Source organism: Chlamydotis macqueenii, chromosome 2, assembly GCF_036417535.1.
Source record: "Chlamydotis macqueenii isolate bChlMac1 chromosome 2, bChlMac1.mat, whole genome shotgun sequence".
NCBI lineage: Eukaryota > Metazoa > Chordata > Aves > Otidiformes > Otididae > Chlamydotis > Chlamydotis macqueenii.
The window spans coordinates 30,584,819-30,604,136 of record NC_141557.1 but is presented as its reverse complement, the minus strand read 5'-3'; the positions used below and the strand labels follow the sequence as shown (position 1 = coordinate 30,604,136).

Sequence of the window (19,318 nt, the reverse complement as noted above, 5' to 3'; positions counted from 1 at the left end):
AGAGTCACAAAGTTCACTTCTTATCTACTGAGGAGTCTGCCAGGTCTGGGCATGGTAAGGGATATGGGTTTTGTTTTTTTTTTGAATCCTTAGCTTTAACTCCTGCAGAATCCTCACAGAAGTACAGCCCACATGAGCTGCCTACCCGCAGCTGCCCCACAGCCCCTCTGCCCCTCCACGGCCCGTGGGTGGGAGCCAGCCCGTGGCCCCAGGGACCTCACGTGGAAACGGAGGGGCTCGGTGTGGGGAGCTCAGCCCTCCTCCTGACCTGAGGAGCTTCAAAAATTTACCTTTCTGTAGTGGAAGCATTTATAAGCTTTTACTTGCAAATGGGAGGGAGAAAGGTAGAGCATGCCCACGCCAGAGAGCGTGCAGAGGACACACACCCTTCAAAAGGGGCGATACTTTGCGTGCTAAGGCACACAACTGCAGTGCAGCAGTCCCAGGTAGGAATCCTTCTCCACTCCCACAATGAGTGCCTTTCCTACCAGGTTGTCAATTATTGTGGCGCTCTCTCAATCTCTGTTGCTGAATCCACAAGTGGGAAAAGATCTGTGAGTGTGCTATGTGTTTTTCTACAGTTTTGGCCAGAAATTCCATCTTGGAGCCAGCTTTTCCTCTACAGATTAGTGAAGCTGGTACATTCCCATGAAAGGTTGTGGTTTGGTGAATTGGCATTTCCAGTGAAAAACTATTTCATGATTAATTTTTTTTTTCCCAATATTGATCTTATTGTTCCAGTGGAACCACAGATAGGAGAAAACAAATATTTTGTATGGGAGAGGTTTTCATTCCTCCCTATTGCGTCCACTTTTGTAGAAGATCTTTGAAATCCTTTCTGTGCAAAATAGAGCTTACATTGCAAGGAAACATGGGGCAGTTAAGAAAGCATTCTCCTTTGCCAATCTCAAATTTACCTGTAGATTTATATAAAATTTCCTTCATCTCACCACTTGGTGGGGAAATCCTAGTACTTATTGGGAGAAGTACGTTAGAAAATAAATATGAAGATGATCCTTCCTTCCCCTCTGAGTCTGTAAATACTACCAAATTGCCTCTGATACTTTTAGGGAAAAAGCATATCATTTTTAAACCTGATTTAAATCCTACAGCGACTTCCATGAATAATCTGAAAACCATCTGTTGGTTTTTTTTTTTAATCAACTTCCTCTCCTTTTAAAAAATTTCCTGCTTTTATCATGCCATTAGACAGGTACAATCAATAATAAGATAAAATTGCAGTAGCTTTACTTAAATCTGGCCATGTGTCCTACTCCTTCGTTGGCTTCTTTGTAATATAACCTTTGAGAAAAAAGCATCCCAGCCTTGTAAGTGTTGTGTGAATAATGTGTCTCAGTCTCTTTTTTTTTTTTTTTTTTTTGTAGCTCCCCCACTTTTAGTAATTAAATACTAAGAGGGTCCAGGTTAGAGAAAGGAGGAAACAGGAACTCAGAAAAGAGATTGACTCCAAGCCAGTGTTTAGGGCATTTCTTCTAACATATGGGAGGCTTGCACTACATTTCTGTTTCAAAGCATGGAGGACTGTGAGTTTGAAAGTCGCTTTTCTGTTTAGTAATTTTCTGCACCAGACAGTCTGATCTGCCTTTTCAACTCTTAAAGAAGGCTCATGCCCACCTCTGCTCTAGAATTTCATGCCTATATGCCACATCCCCCTGATGGCATTTACTAGCTTCTGCCTTTGCTTAGGTAAGAGTTGCTACTAATTTTTGTAAGTTTACTTAGGCCGAGTGATTTTTAGGGATTGAATGTGCAAATGTCACCTTCCAAATATAGTTTCCTTTTCTTTTTGTTTTATAAATGTTACAGAGATACTTCAGCCTTTGAGGATCAGGCTGATTAAAATAGCTGTTTACATTCTTTTCCCCAAGTTGTAGAAGCTCAGCATGGTCCTTCTACTTGGAAAATAACTTTGAAGGCATTCAAACAGAATGCCCCATGTGTAGTTTGTGAGGCAGCTGTGACCCATGAAGCCTTTGGATGCAGCTTCTGAAATCACAGCTGTCCCAGCCCTACCAGGTGATGCTGCAACTGCAGCGACTTCAGGGTTTCTTTCTAGTGCTTCAGTTGTTGTCTGGTCATGAAGCCAGCAGACTGAGCTGGGGGCCTTAGTCCTCTGTTGGCTCGTGAAGTGAGATACGGCTGTGGTGACTTTTTTGAGAGCATCAGTCACATCATGGGGATGGAGAAGCAGTTATTTCACAGCCCCAGTGTGACTTCTTACCTATTGGGTAGACCTTTTGACAAAAACTGAGGAAATATTGCATTAAATGCTTCGTGCAGACATACACGAAAGGAATTCCTGTCTCAGGAGGCCTGTTGTGGTTATCAGATTGCTTTCTCTGATGTTCAAAGATTTGATTTTTGTGAGAAGGACAACAGGATTTTGAAAACAAAGATTGCTGATTTTGCTCTGTGTTTCACAGGGAGCTCTTCTGCCCAAATTTTCCCCAAGTGCTAAGGAGATTTAAAGTTTTGAAGATACATCTGCCACTGTTTGGTTTAGAAAAATGTCTATATTTCTATATTTTAGGGAATGATTAACTTCTTAATGCAGCTGGCATAACACAGTGTCAAGCTTTTTTTCTGAAGAAAGGAGACTGACTTTTAACACGTGAAGGTCTTGGAAGTCTTATTCTGTTGCTCAGCCAGTTAAGCAATTAATTGTGAAATTCCTGGGACTTTACTCTGTATGTAAGACACTAATGTCTTTCTTAAGTAAGCAGTTTTCTGAAACTGTTTTCATGCTAGCACATTTTTAGAACTCAGCAATGTATCAGGACTTTGAGGGAGATGCTGTGAGGAAGTTAGGGTGAGAATTTATAATTAACTTTGAAAGCCAAGTAAGCTGCCTTGCCCTTACGGTGCTCACATAGGGAGTTTGGATGGAAAAGCTGTAGTGTTATAAATTCACACCTTGCTTACTCCGTGATAATTCTCCCCTATAAGTGAACCCTTCATGTCAAAGGTATGTTGCTGTCTGCTCCATATAGTACAGAGAATAAACATCTAATCTCAGGATTTTTGAGTTCTTTTCTCAAATTTTCTACTTGCTCACATTATGACTTCTGGCAAGTCACTTTTGCAGCAATATATGTCTCATTTGCTATAGCACATCTACTAGTACCATAATAATCAGTATCTGTTCTACATAATGTCTATATTATGGACGTATTCAAAGAAGCAATTATCTTGTGCAGTGCTTTAAGCTCCTGGGATAGTACTTTATTATATTATCATAAGTTTAGAATGATATGTCTAATGTATATGTTCTTTGTTGTTTTTCAGATTTTCAACTTGCCCATGGCTCTTTTCATTCCACCTTCAGTGTTCGCTGTTCATCTACAGTTCAATCTGCTTTACCAGTTTTGGATACATACAGAGGTAAATCAGGTTTTTAAGCCATACCTAAACAGTTAGCCTGGAGCAGTGTCCTGGAAATCCACTAGCAGCTGATTTATTGTGTAAGAAAAATCTTTGTCTGACTTCTTTAAGGAGAAACATCTGTTCATTTTTATTCCTTTTTCTGAATATATATTGCTAAGTTTATAAGAAGCAATGAGGCCAGTTGGTCCCAATTAGATTTAAAAAAAAAAAGTAACTGTAAGGATTCAAAACTTTTTGCTATTTTAATACTATATTTTCCTATCTTGCAGCTTATTAAACATTTCTGGCAGATACTGAAACTGATTTCATTTCTAAGATAAATATTTGAGGGAAAAATAGCCAAAACCTGGTGCTTCTTAAAGATCAATTAGAGTTACAGCTGAATTCAGATATTTTTTCCTTCTTACTGCAAGTGGTTCTCAGATGAAAAATGCTCTTTGATTATCTGATGGCTATTTGTTCATGACTGCACCTATTTATTTGTGTTTTGGGAGTCCATAGACAATATCTATTTTACATACACATACACTTAATAACCCACTGTTATTCGTAGGTATTTTCCTAGACTTCTCAGGTGGTTGAATGGACTTCTGCCTTCTCCCTCGCAGTGCAGTTGAGGTATTTAAAAGCATGCCATATTACACCTCAATAGCCCTTAGTGGGCTGCGGGCTAATTATCTCTGCAAGACTTTTACTTCATTAGTTTTTCTGACTGTATAGATGCCTTTTCCCTTCTGTAGTTTTATTATATGATGTATAGGAAAATTATTTTGGAAGACAAAAAAACAAAGACAAAAAATTTATTTTATTTACCTGCTCTTTTAGGTGGTTGTGTTGCTTAAATTTCAGGTTTTATTTTCTCTTTTTGATATGCTTCCATATTTTTTTTTTTTTTAAAAAGCTACTGCCAGTGGCCCAATAGCAAATTTTCATTGTTGAAACTTAACTTTTGTTGGGCACACTTCTAAAATCATTACTATATATCTAAAGTAATTAAGAAATATCTAAAATCATTAATACGTGTTGCTCTGCAACACCACATGAATAGGAAAAGCTTACAATAAAATGTCACACACATCACCAGAATTAGCATAAACTCAAGCAATACACTATTAAGCTTGTCAAAATGTTCTGAACAAGTTTTAACACTTTAAAATTATACCAAATGAATACACTGAATCACATAGTAGCAAAGTTTCTTTGACCAGAGGTTCACCAGACCAGTTTTACTGTGTAGGTTCACCAAACTGGTTTTACTGTGTTTTGCCTCTACAAAAAGTATAATATGCCTCATCTCTCTTCTTTGCTATCTGAAGCCATTTCTTCCTTGGCTGAGATCTTTCTGATGTTCTGCTGTGTAGCAGTAACTGAATGAGTCTCAGCACTGGTGCCACAGTATGCATCTAAAGTTTCTAAAGTGAATTTCAGAGGCTCATGAATTGGCTACGTCCCTCTAAAACACTAAATCCTTCACAGGGTTTAAAAGGAATTTCCATAGCTTATGTGCCATGTGCCAAGTTTAGACAGTAGTCTAAACAGGAATGAATTTCAGTCTCAATGAAAAGATAAGCGCTCCTTACTATTAAATTATTGTGTCAGTAGAAAAACAAAGGATCTTTTGTACTGATCCAGGTGATCCAGTCATAGATCTTTGTTTACAAGGGAAGATATTCTTAATGTTGTTGATTTTGTAGCACAGCTGAAATCAGTTGAAATATGTTGAAGTTATGCTTTAAGGTCAAAAAATAATGTCAAAATAGAAATAGGATTACACTGTGTATTAGCAGATTTCCTGCTCTCAGGGGCAAGGGCATAACAGACAAGGGAAAGGGAGAGAAATAGTAGCAGCTATTGCAGGAATGCAGGTTTATAGTAACCCATATTTTTTGCAAAATTAATATGATGCTTCACCATTATACTGGGCTCTCTTTTTTTGGAACAACTATTACAATTTAACTGTTTAAAGTCATGGCATTTCTAATTTTTTTTCAAGAGTCCTTCTCCTGAATTTTAACCTTTCCAATTACCTTACTAAAATTGTAGTAGAGTGAAAATCCTTTCCATAAGCCTCAGTTTCCAGCAGTTTCCCAACATATGAGGTTTATTTGGGGCTGCAGGCCGGGTCTTGTATAGAAAACAGCACTCTGTCTCAATGGCTGCTGGTAGCCCTTGCTCTGAGAGCTGAGATTCATCGTCCCCCAGCAGCTCTGGTGTACTCTGGGAGGTCGTGGTGGGTGCTGGTGCAGGGTGGCACTATGTATCATTAGGGGTCTAGTGGAGATATGCTTCGCTATTTCTATTCTACCACTGCAAGATGTAATAGTTTGCTTCTAAAATGCAGGAGCATTTGATAATTTTTAAGTTTATCCTCAGATTTCCATTGCTTTTAATCAGTGTCAGTGTTTCCTTAGGCAAGGTTTGGCCCCATATTGACTAGTCAAGTATGTTTGGAAATTGTATCTTCACAACTTTTGATTACACATCTTTTTCCTTCAGAAAAAAGAAAATCTATTAAGGTACAGTAAAAAAAATATATATTTTCTTTAATAGGCATTTTAAAGTAGCACTGAAAAGCTTAATAAAGTTTGTGCACAATTTACTGTTTTATAAAAGAAAACAAATACGTGATATTTAAGTAATAGGAAAGAAAGTATATGAAAGTTTCTGAGGGAAGATGCCTTGTTTTGGGAGTGAGTTAAATTGAATTCAGTAATTACAAGAGAAGGATTGTGCTGTGCTGAAACTTTCTATGCCATGTTTCAGCCTAGAGCAGAAGTGTGTAGCCCAAGTGTGATCCCTGATATTTTCCTATATTTTAATTTAGAATTTGTCCAGTGTTTTTTCAAACAATGCTAAGAGAAGTTTCCCGTGTTATAACTTTGAACTTCTTTAATGTTTGTTACATCAGTTTTTTTTCCAGCTTTCCTACCAGCACATCAGACTTGGTCTACTTTATTTTAACTCAAGTGGCTCATATATTCCTGTGAAGACAGTATACCAATTATAAAGATTAGAGTTACCCACTCATTCTATCTCAGTTAGACTTCTTTATTTCTTGCATACTTGGTATGCGTCATATATGGCCTTTCATATAAAGTAGTACAGCATTTTAAACACCGTAAATCTTGTATAAAGATTATACTCTACTATTCTTTTATTCATAATAAAAGATCTCTAGCACCAAAATCAGAATGGGCTATTGCTACAAGAAAGGAATTTCTGTAATTAATAAAGAAAGGTTGGGTGTGCTAGAGTGAGAACATAACACTGTGACTTAAGTTGTGCATTTGCGTGTAACTATATTCTGTCATTACAAGAACTTTGCTGTCTCAAGTCCACTTTTTCTTTCACTGCTTCTGTGCATTATTGCACTGTGTACACAGCAATTTGAAATGATGCTGAGAATTTTCCAAAGATTTTTTAAAATCTTGGAGTAGCACCTGGTAGGTGCTGAAATAAACTCATAATAGTTTATTTAAATGAAAAATGAAAAAAAAAACAAAAAACAATTGAAGAAAACACTTTTCTGTAATGGTGCATAAAGATAGGATCTCAATAAATCAAGGGAAAACAATTTTTGGTCCTATGCAACACTGTTTAGATCAATACAATAACTCAGTAGATCTGCTCTTAAATGATCTGAGAGAAAAATTTCCATGACTAGAGCATTCTCATCTAGGTCATACAGAGAGTAAAGAAAAAATACTTTGGTCAAAGAGCACTAAAAATCTAATTTTTCAAAAACCACGAAATGTTTCAGGACTGTTACTGACAGACAGAAATACTCCATTTCAGTTTATTTTCACAGGTGATTCGGAAGGTCTATGGCTCATATTAAACTATATCCTTCCGTTATGCATTTATTACAACCAATAAGTTAGGTGTGTTTATAACCTGATAGACACCTGTGAAAAACAGAAATTAGTTTCTGTTGGTTTAGCTGTAATTTTTATGAGATGTCAAATTGTATTTGGAAAGTATAAACTGATTCAATCCCTGTTGGTAGTAATTGCAGCAGCAGATTATTCCTTGCCTGTTTGATCTTTGACATGCATTAGTTTCTGTTTAATTTTCTAATTTAGGGAAAGACTGTAATTTGCCCTTTACCGTTCTCACAGAAGTCAGGTTTCTTAAGGCATCTGTTTTTCCCTTGTTTAAGTCTTCCTACCTCATCAAACTCTGGGAGCATAAAAAGGTGAGCCACTAGTATTAACCAGGAGTAACATGGGTGAAAACAGGGGAGGAATGGGAAAAATTTTGGCAACACTTCATGCAGGCTGGAAAAAAGAGACATACGTTTGCTTCAGATGTAGGCCAAAATATGTTTGGTTTTCTCAGAAAACACCAATTCAGTAAAGCTGGAACTTCTTGTGGAAGTATGTTGTATTTGTAAAAAAAATATTTTGCACTTACATACAATGTGCACTAATCTAAGTTTCTGTCTTTGACTTTCTTTAGCTTTGACTTCTGGTCAGTTTTCTTTAACAAAAAATATTAAAAGAAAGAAATTGTGGAGGCTTCATGCTTTAATGAAAAGGAATTCTGTTGCTGGCAGGAAGCCATGCACAGCCTACTGGGGCTCCCTGAGTACAGGTGAGCTGCTGTGGCCCAATCCTGAAGTTCTTTCAGCAGTACGCTCCTACCTAGGAAGATGGACAGATTCAGAAAAAATCTTATATGTTTTAGTTTGGTTTTTTTTCACAAACATGATCTTAGAGTCAATAAGGAAATTAAACCAGTAGATTAAAGAATGAAATAAAATTAAGTAATGTACATAAGAATGTACATATTTCTTTTAAGTAGCAGTACACCTGTGATTACTGTATCAATAGCAAAAGCTATTCTTGAAACTCTAGGGGATGTATGTGTCTTTTTAAGAAGAAACTATTTGAAACAAAAGTCTATTGATAGCGGTTAAATGAATCCGCCAAATTTAAAACAATGTAATGATTAAGTGACAGCATGAGACAATAGATGAAATATTCAGTTATTAATTCCCAGGCCTAACAATTGAGATTGATCCTCTATTTCTTTGCAAATTTCATTTTTCAATTTTCTTGGGCCTGCCTTTTCCACATTGTGTGCTCTAGTCTCATTTAAATAAACAAGAAAGGAATGCAGGAGTAAACAAGTCTAACAGGTTTATTTAAAGTACTTTCAATAGTTTAGTAGTTTAGAAGCAATTTAGTAATTATTTTCTCAACACTGAAAGGTAAATTTGATCAATAAATGAGACTTTGAATTTTAAGAGTGTTTTAACAAAACTTATTTGACTGTAATGCTTTTGAGTGTTTGCAGTGGAAAGAAAATAATTTTGGTTTTGTGGTTGTTTTGTGGAGTTGGAGAAAGATTTTTGGTAATGAGCTAAAATCTTCAATGGTTTGGAAATGAAAAATGGAGGTGCTCTGCTGGTAGGTAAAAAAATCTTGAGGCCTTGTTTACAAAGGCATATATTTATGCTTAATTTAATGTATTGTGAATAGCTCCTGTAAGATCAGTGAGTACTGAGTCAAACTTCACGTGTGGAAGTTTTTGCAAAATGATGGTGTTATTGAACAGATCACAGTGGAAACAGAATATGATGAACTGATCTGATTTCCTGACCGACATGAGAAATGTGGTTTGTGGGTTTGTTTTTCTTTTTTAATATTTCGTCACCAGTGAAAGGTGAAATCCTTAATAATCCCATGTATTGAGTGTAATTATGGAATTGCAGTCTGGAAATTCAAATAGCATATGCCAACAAAACCTTTCCTTTTTTTTTTGTATTCTAATAGTTTGGTTCATTTAATGAAAGAACAAGATTGTTTTCTTTAATTTGGCCAGTGTAGCCAAAAATAGACATGAGTTTGTCTGTTTGCCCCTTGAAATTAGAAACACACACATCTGTCCTAGTCAGGTTACAAGGAATCAATCTAAAAACTTAACCATTCACAAGACTTTCGCTAAAAGTCATAAAAAAGATGAATGTAATGTAGAGGTGATATACAGCCAGCCTCTTAGTCTGATGTTCAGGATTGCGTCTGACAACTCTCAGTGAGGCAGATGATTTAAGTGGAATTTCTAGAAACAGGTCACATCATCTGACAGGCTACCAGCTTTTAGAAACCAGATTTTCTCGCTGTTACAAAGATCCAGGAAATTATTCTAAAACGAGTGGTGAATGAACTAGTTGCTGATTTGCATAAAGAACACAATTTTGGTTTACTAAAGAAAGTTCTGGTCCCGTTGCTGATAGCTGGTGATTCCATCAATCAGAAACTCATTGTTCACCTGCCGCAAATTGTCAACTCAAGCATTTACTGTGGAGAGAAGGAGAACAAATAAATCAATAGATACCAGGGAGACAAAAATACTTTCTTTAATGCAGACTGTGCCTTTGTAGGTCTGGATAGGATATATATACAATGTAGACAATAAAACTCAAACATGATTCCAAGAAACGAAGACATCTCACTGCTTCAATCCAGCATGCCTGCCAAAATGGCTTATTAGATTTTCTGACCAACCTGCAGGATGAAAGTCTTGTCATCATTGCACTTGCCACAGCGCGCAGAAGAGCAAAGCTAACAACACTGTCTCTGAGCGGAAACACGAGCAATAACTGCAATATGTGTTCCACTTTTCCATGTTTCACTCTCCCCATGAGGGAAGAAAAGTATTATCTTTCTAGATATATAAAACGCATAACTCAGGTTTTGTTTTAAATCAATAACAAAAGAGAGAGAAAATAAGACATTCATAAGAGAGCACACTGTTTCTGTCCTGCTAAGTATAGGCTACACTTCAACAGTTTCATCAGGAAGGACGTAGTGGGATGAGGTTTGGAGTTCCTTCCTTGGCATGACCTCAGTGATGATTAGGAGTGCTGACTTTACACCTTTGTAGCCCTATGATGAGCCTACTGTTTTAAAAATAACTGCTCCTTGGCACTTTTAGGTATCTGACTTTACCTGGCAGTGCCTTGACATGGTGAATTAAATGTTTTATTCTTATCTAACTTCTCTTTCAACTGAACTGCACAATAGAGAATGACTTAAAAATACGTAAGTAATTTAAATGAACTGAGTAGCGCTCTGCACTCAGTAGCTCTGAGTTCAACACGCGGCACAGGAGTCATGAACTTTTTCATTCAAAAAGCAGCTGCTCTACAATAATTGGCTTATATCGGAGATCTGCTTTTGATGGGCAACAATCTGGGCAGAGGAACTCTTCCCTTTCCTTGTTGAAGCTGGGTCACTGGTGAGGCCAGAAATGAAAAGTTTGTAGGATAAGAACACAAGCAGAAACTTGACTTTCCATCCTAATAGCTAAGTCCTTGAGTTTGAGTGTTGGCTCCTGATCCTTGCACCAAAGACTCTTCTTGCCAGAAACAGCTATGAAATGTTTATTTCAGCAGCAGTGGGCCTGACTATTGCTCATGTGCCTGCAGAAACCCTAAAACTGAAAATCATATTTCAAGAGTTTTATTTAGGCACTTGTGTCTATTATGTCTCTGGAAAATTATCAAGATAAAAGTGAAATGAGCCACTTAGAGATGCAGCACATTTCAGTACCTTCTGCATCCTGCAAAACAATTGAAACAACTCATTTACCAAATACAGTTCAATATAGTAATGAAAGGATATTGCACTAATGTGGAGGTGAGTTGAAGATACTGCTGTCTGTCAAAAAAAAATCTGATTTTCCATCTTTGCGTGTTACTCGTAACACTCGAGTTTTTCTCATAGCTTATACTTATTGAGAATCTATTTAAATTAGTTATGACTTCAAAGCCAACAGAAAATTAGAAAGACCCTTATTTGTTAAAAAACCAAAGTGTGGGATGGTGACTATATTTTGGTCTATTTAAAGAGGAGGGTGAAGAGCTACACTTGGCTATATTTTAGTTTATTTCAGGACTAGCCTACTAATTTATTTCTTTCTGGGATTTTTCCCCAGAATCGCCAGCATGTATTTGTCAAGCTGCTGAAAAATACTGAAATTGTATAGCAATTTTTCTCCTAGAGTTTGTTTAAAATGCTTAACTTGATATGTGATGGAAAGAGTGACTTTCTCCATACTCTGCTATTTGTAATGCTGCAATTAAAACAACCAGTTGCGTAGGTTTTCTCTCAATTTTAGTAGATAAATGGATTGAAACTTCCGATTTGTGCTCATCTTTCCCACGACAAGGCTTATTTGGAACTTTAAAGAAAAAAAAAAAGTTGCATCCACTTTTTAAAGTGTTAGCTGAAATATTCATGTAGGATGCCAATTTGATTCAAACCTTACCTCCTGGCTGAGGCATAAAACAATGAAAAGTGACAACAGCCTGCCTTCAAGATAATTTATTATAAACGTATTTCTTAAGTCTATGAGTTTATTATATAAGTATGCCGTAAACCAGAATATCCATTAAAACTAGGCTTTTACCTCCCATTCCTACAATTCAGATTTATCAGAAATTTGCCCCCTTTGAAACTCTTTATGATCCCAACAGGCCTGATTTCTCTCGCTTGTTTTACTTCTAAACTATAAATATTGTTTTTTCATTCCTCAGTGTGGAAATTTGGCTACATCCATTTTACATGCTTACTGGAGTAGAAAACTGCCTAATCAGATAGGAAAACAGTTGGCGGTGTATAAATCAGGGTTTGCCGAGGATTTCAAAGTGTGAAACTGGCAGACGAGCACATATCGTAGGAGTTCTGCCTTTCACTGGCTTCCCTGTAGAGATTTCACATGGCAAATACGATCACCAGGGCCATCTGTATAAATACGTGAGTGTGTTGTCCTGAATTAACACAGCAGCTCTTCTGGGGAGTGTAATTAACATCTTATTTTTACATTTCCCCAACAGACTGTCTGAAATACAAGTTTGTACACCAGGAATAAAAGTCTTATCTTGATTTTGATGAGGAAATCAATAGTAATATGTGGTTTACTACCAACTGGTCTAACAGAAGCCCCAAAGTTAAGTTCAGAGTGCTCCTTAGTGATGCTCCAGGAATGAATTTACCCACTCCTGTCCTGTAGATCAGTAACACTATTATATTGAAAGCAATACTGTGCTACAAACAGCTTTTCTTATACTCAAATAAACAAAAAAACCACCAAACTTTTTATATACGAATGGTTTTACTCTAACATTGCCTGCTCTACTCAGTTGACATTCCTTCCTAATGTTCATGTTGAAACAGAGTTAAGTAAAGATTCATGTTGTAGTGGTGACAGGAGGAGTTGTTACACAAGATGTAAAGTTTCCTTTGGATTTCATGTCACGATTTTTTCTCATTATTTAAACAAGAACTACATTGAAGTGGTGCAGGTACCAGGCAATAAAGATTTCCCTTGGTGCTGACAAACTCTGAGACCGCAAACGGAGGTGCTTACATGCCGCAAGAGATATTGCATAATGTTCTTTTCCTTTAGGCTAGGGATTGCTGTCACAAAGGAAACATCTTTATATAAGAGTACTATTACATAAAAAAAATGTTTAGTTCTCATTATATATGAAGATTCCACTTCCAGCATATTTTATTCAGGGATGTATGGAAACTGTTTCTAAGCACGCAGCTTTTAGCCTGCCTTATTTATTAAACTGCTCTTGGAATTGCTTCAAGTGTTGTCAGTAATTCTGTTTTATTATTTAACAATACCCAAGAACAATAAAGGAGAGAATATATTGTTTGTTTTAAAAAAGGAAGAAATAAGAATGCATGTTTTGTGGAGAGAACTGACAAAGCTTTTGTAAGTGGTATACATGAGATACCTACATATCTGATTTATAGGTCGTTTATCGAGTCCATTTTGGCAGGTGAAATTTTTTTTTTTTTTTTTTTTTGTGGCTATGGGATGTTAAAAAAGAAGCAAAGCAACCAGGAAAAGAGTTTTGCTGGAATGCTGCAGTTCATCTGTGGGTCACTGGCATGGAAGTTGAGGTGCACATGATGTGTTAATTGAGAGAGAAAAATTGGAGACAGGAAATGATTTAGAACAGTAGGTGTCTGTATCAGGGCAACAAACACAAGTGTAACCCCCCAGCCATATCGGTCAAAATGCAGATAAGGTCATCGCTGGACAACAGTTGGGGTATTTCAACTTTTAGGGGAATGGGAGCTATTGTTCTGCATTCCCAAAATCACTGCAAGAAGATGATATAAAGAACAAGAATATTTTATATTTACCAGCAGACTCTTTTTCCTTTCAGTAATATGAAATAGAGTTTGAAGTACAGTCAATAGGGATATCGAATAATGACATTTCCACTTTTTTTTTTTATTTTGAAACTACTTTCCAGCAAAAAAGATACGAAACAAAACTTTCTACTGCATAGAAAAAATATAGTAAAAGAAAGCTTTTTCTTTTTTTTTTATGAAAAATCTGATTACAAGGCACAAAACCTGAGCTGTTCTAACATTCTTATCTCATTTATTTTATTAATTTTTTTTTTCCTGAAATTTGAACATTGTGAAAGATCTTATTCAAAAAAGCCATTTTGACTACAAAGCTATTTAAAGCTGAAAATGTTTTGCTGTCTTGAATGACTGAGCCCTAGTGGTGTATGTGGTTTGGTGACTGGTTGCAACTGCAGCGTAAGCTTGGTTACTGCTGCTGTGAAGACTTACTAGCTCCTTTGCAATTGCTTTTCTCCAAGGAAGATGTCTGCACACAATGGAGGCACAGAAAGGAGGGTAGACTAGCAGCTGAAAGGTAGATGGGTAGCTGGAATACCTACCCCTGCCTTTCTCCCTCTGTTGCCTGTTAGGCATTCTTTTGAACATGGGCGATTGTTGAACCACATTAAATTTTGTTAAAAGTCAATTCCTACAAACTTCATTTTTTTCACTGTGATTTCAGTAAGTTCCTGTCAGCCTGACATGAGAGGGTCAGAATTTTGCCTGGCAAAAGTTATCATGCTATCCTAGCCTATCTTGATGGAAGATCTGCTTGTAGGAGTTTTGCCCCTGGTAAGATATCAGAATATAGAAAAAATCAACAAAATTCAAGAAAATAATTATGTTCTTTGCCATGTGGTGGTGCAGAAGCCTTCAAAATTCAGCTTTCCAGAGGTGATATGTTTCTGTTTGTTGGAATGATATATGGATATATTTATAAAATATACATTTGTAAAATATTTATAAATTTTTAGCACCAAAAGTTTTCCACTGACAACAGTTTTTTTCAGTTATTTAGCAGAAATGTGCTAAATATATAGAAATAAACTTACTGGTAGCAAAGGAAGTTTCTAGAAATAGCACTCTGTACCATTTTGAGTATTTGGTGAAAAAATATTTTTTATGTGTTTTAGCCAAAATGTTGGTTTATGGATTGCTAATTTCAGCATGCTGAATTTTCGCTTGGTCAGGTTCAACGCTCTGTACCACCTCTAAGCTTAAAAGTAATGCAGTTATAATTGTTATCTCAGATGATATTTCCATCAGCATGTGGTTAATATGCCTTTGCAATGGTGGTAACCTTGGCTGAATAATGAATTGAAGTAGGCTCAGGCATCAATCACTAATGATGCTGGAGAGAAGATACTTCAGCAGATTTGTAAATGTCATCACCAAAAGACAGACTGTGTGGTGGGGTGGGACCATTTTAAAGGATGAGAGAGGTTTTGTTTTCCAAAGAAAAGATTTTCTCTAGGATTAGTCAGAAATATTTATTTAAAATTTTACCTGAGCTCCTTAGGAAGCTCCAAGACACAGAATTCTACTTTAGCATACTTTAATAATGTAGTATTGTATCATCTTTCAAAAGGATGAATTTTGATTTTTAAGTATGAATTTAGTCAGCTGGATATTGAAGATTTGAAGGCGTTCATTCTGAGGACATTTTATTGTTATCCACTTGTAGGCTAGAAATGAAGACTACTCTTCCTTAGCGATTCCCTGCTCTCCTAGTGGAGATTTGGTTTATTTTCATAAGAATTGTTAAAATACTGAGCTAAAAATGTATTTAAACCAAGCAGATCAAAGTTAGGTGTGGTCTAATAGATAAATCGCTGCTCTTTCAGGTGCTGGGCTGTGGTTCAATCCAAGACACAGTGACTCAGTTTAAATTAATTTAGTGGTCATATCTTACCTAGTTTAAAATAGTGGGATTTTCTGCTTGACAGAGGTGAGAAATGGAGCTAACATGAATGATGAATTGTTTCTCACCTTCAGGTGGTCTTTTCAGGCTTGAACTTATTTTGAGGAGGAACTGAGAAAAACAAATTGTCCTACTTATGTTGTCCTTGGCTTCTGAGTTAAGCAAAACAAAACAAACATCCCAGTATTCTGCTTTTCCAGTCAAGTGCATGCAGGATTTTGAGACAGGTGCTCCAAATGTTACAGTTCTCTCTGTCTGAAGAATCTGCTCATTTCTGTACTCCTTTAATTACAGAAATTCTCTACTTAATCTAATAAGCAGAATTTCTTTTAGCTGTTATTAAAGACAAAAATGAACAAAAGGTATTTATTCCTTTTATTGTGATATTTGCCTGATTCATAAAGATTTAAATACATTCTATGATTCTATGATTCTATGATCTGAAGAAGGTCCTGTGTCTACTTTTTGAGTCCAGACCTACTTCCACTTGCACAGGTGTGAATTTAAACAAAAAATGGAATTATCATATATTAGGACATCCATTTCTGTAATATCAATATTAAATTCACTAATTAAGTTCTGTAAAAGACAAAGTGATAGGTTCTGGAGTTTGTTTCTTAAGGTCTAAGCATTTTTATTTAACTCCTTTTTTTAAAAAAAAATTCCCTCCTTTTAATTGCAAGACATTACAGTCATAATCAGACATGGTGAATAGATACCATTTTAGGTTATATTTTGAACATAAATCCTTTTTCGTCAACCAGTGATTGCATCTATTTCTGATTGATGGTTTTGTGTTTGGCATTAGGCAATAGTTGCTGTGTTTGGGTATCCACACACTTCTATTGAGCTAACCAAAGCACAAAATTTGAAGTTCATGCTGACTTTCCTCTGGTTCCATAATACAGGAGAGTTCCTAATTTAGCATCAACCTTGCTGGTACAAACTTAATTCATCAGCATTTTCTGACAAAGCTTGAATCATTAGAGTGAATTTATGACAATCAGCACTTTCTATCATTTTTGGTCTGGTGCTAAAATGGTCAAGGCTGGATTTTCTGAACTGTTGAATCATTGCCTTAGATCCCAGCTCCACTATGAACTTCCGCTGGTCTAAGCTGCTGTTGCTACTTTTTTTTCCATGCCTCTGACTCATGCTGATGTATTTGTGACCATATGTTGGATCAGATTCAGGAATTGATCCAGTTAAACTGATTTAGAAAAAACAAACAAAATCACTTTTAACTTGCATCGTTTCCCTAATCAGGTTTGTTGTGTTGCTGCATTTGTGCCAGTGTAAAAGAAGGGTTTTGGTAGAAGGAACAAGTAGCTGAAAGTACTCAAGGAGGAAGGAGTATTGGTTTCTGGGCCAGTGCCAGCCATTTGCTGGTCTTCTCATAACTGGGAACTTAGAGTTACACTGAATCCCAAGCAGTGCCAATGGATATGTGTAAAAAATGTGACTGAAATGATCTGTATGGAATCACGAACTGATAATAAATATAAGAGGACGATGTGCTGTTGGATCAAAAAGAAATTTAATTTTTATCTTGCATTTTACATTTTACTTGCATTTCTTTTTTTTTTTTCAGTAATATTCTTATAACAGTAACATAGTTAAATGGTTCAGGCAAAAAAAATTGCATTCTTGTCTTTTAATGCAGTTCTCCCTAAGGTAAACATCCTCTTTATGCCTTTCATACCCTCTTTTCCCTTCTTCTTCTTGGTTTTATACAGTATTTTCACATTCATTGAAACATTACTTTTTTTTAAGGTTATCACCAACCTTGGGCCTCTGGAGTGGATTCTTAATACTCCCAGTCATCATAGAGTTCATCATGGTAAGCTAAAAGTGTAACCTCTTGTTCCTCAGTGTGTTTTTTTCTCAGGGTCACTATTTGTGTAAGAAGAATAATATAAAGTACTAAAATTGTACTGTAAAATTAGTTTTACAGAAGGATTTTAATTTTGATTATTGCTTCAAAAATAGTCCTTCTTCCATTCAAAATTTCACAGTATTTTAAAAAACTTTTTTATAACTTAAATTTAATTTTTAAATTTTTACATTTAATTATTGAGCAGAAATTAAGCTTGGATAATGTGAAACAATTTGAAGACTTGGAGCAAAACAATTCAACATTTGTAAATATGAAGAGCAATAGAAAAAGATCTCATCCTTCCCTGACTACTAGAAGATCATCAACTTGACAGTCACTAACAGATGGTTTTTCTTTCAAATTCAAGCACTGAATGTTCAAAAAGACATGATTACTTTTTAGAAGAAGAACCGTTAAATGTTTTAGTGGAATTCGGCTTCAGCTCTCTAATTATTGAAAAATCTCACTGCACGCAAGTGCATGGTGGTTGACTTTTCATCAGTATTCAGAGGCATTCAAGACTGTACTGCATATGCAAGTTGGATTAATAACTCCACCAAATACTGAAAAATGTCATGAACATATCTGAGGAATAGAAGTGGATTTTGTAGATGTCCTTGGCTCATTCAGTGTGCAGAGATAAAGAGTAAAAAAGTAATAGGGGAATGGAAGAACAAAATAATTTGAAACAGACTCAAATGCAGTTATACGTACAGAGGATGTCATTAATATTTATTATATCCTCCATGTGTAAAGTGTTTATGGCACTGTGTGGACTTTTTAAAAAGATTGTGGTGCTGTAAGTGTCTAATCCTTAAAATTTGCACAAGTACTGGTAATCCTGGAGGGAGACACTCTGCTCTTATTTGGTCTGCTGTAAATCCAAACTAATCCTCTGATCCTGATTGGAGTTAAGCAAAATCACTGTGGAGCTGATCAAGTATTGTACAGCCACTCCAGACAATCTCCACAAACTTAGGGATATGTAATCAATGTTTCTTTGCTCATACTTTTGATAGGACAGCTTCTATAAAAATACATTCCCTAGAAAACAGGTAGAAGAATCAGCTTTCCTCACACTGGAAGTAATAATGAAGGCAGAATCAGATATATGGCATAGAAGATAGCGGCAGCCGAAAGCCATTAATGAGATGATGGTGCATAAATGTATTTGGCTTATATTTTCTTAGGTATAAACTGGTGAAATGATTTTTTGTTTTTCAGTTTTGTCTTTATAAAAATATTTTGAACTGAGTTTACTCTCCAAATGAGTCCTTTTATTTCACAGAAATTTTGGCTATGACAGGTTTGGTTTGTATATTTGAATCTGAGTAGAAAGAGAGCAATAAGCCTAATAAGAAAAAAAGAAATTTTATAGATGTATAAGGAGTGCTGGGTTGTCTGCCTTTTAAAATTAGATTATAAATTTATGCTAATGGGGAAGATTTCTCTTCATAATTCAGTTGCACGTATTCTTATATATGCAATTATTGGTCTCATAAATGATTTTTATTATAGGTAGAAATCCTTACTGCATTGACAAAAATTATGGCGGCACACTCATTATCTGGGACAGGATATTTGGTAAGTAAAAAAAGAGATTCTGTCTCATGTTTAGTTAGTGTAGCCAAAATATGTATGCTTTTGAATTTGGTTGTTGATTGTTCTTTTTTCTTCTTCCATCAGGAACATTTGAGGCAGAAGATGCCAAAGTTGTATATGGCTTAACACATCCAGTAAATTCATTTAATCCCATCATGCTCCAGGTGCTACAGTTTGTGTCACTGACTCTGCTATCTTCAACAGCCACTCATGTTCAAAAGAAACTCCTCTCTTAGGAAAAGATGATTCCATCCTTGCATTACTGTACTGTCACTTAAATTATCTACAGTTTCCTCAGTATTTCATTGCAAAACAAGTATTTCTACTCATTTCACGTAACATATACAGGGCTTG

The 19,318-nt window shown here is 35.9% G+C and overlaps 1 protein-coding gene across 1 annotated transcript in view; it reads left to right on the top strand.

Annotated features, from left to right (window-relative positions):
• Nucleotides 1–19,318, top strand: part of AGMO (alkylglycerol monooxygenase) — a 188,475-nt gene that overhangs the window by 76,768 nt on the left and 92,389 nt on the right. The window contains exons 5-8 of the mRNA XM_086741669.1: nt 3,307–3,402; nt 17,260–17,326; nt 18,881–18,946; nt 19,049–19,128. Coding sequence (XP_086597795.1) covers nt 3,307–3,402; nt 17,260–17,326; nt 18,881–18,946; nt 19,049–19,128 — 309 coding nt within the window. The remainder of the gene's footprint in view (nt 1–3,306; nt 3,403–17,259; nt 17,327–18,880; nt 18,947–19,048; nt 19,129–19,318) is intronic.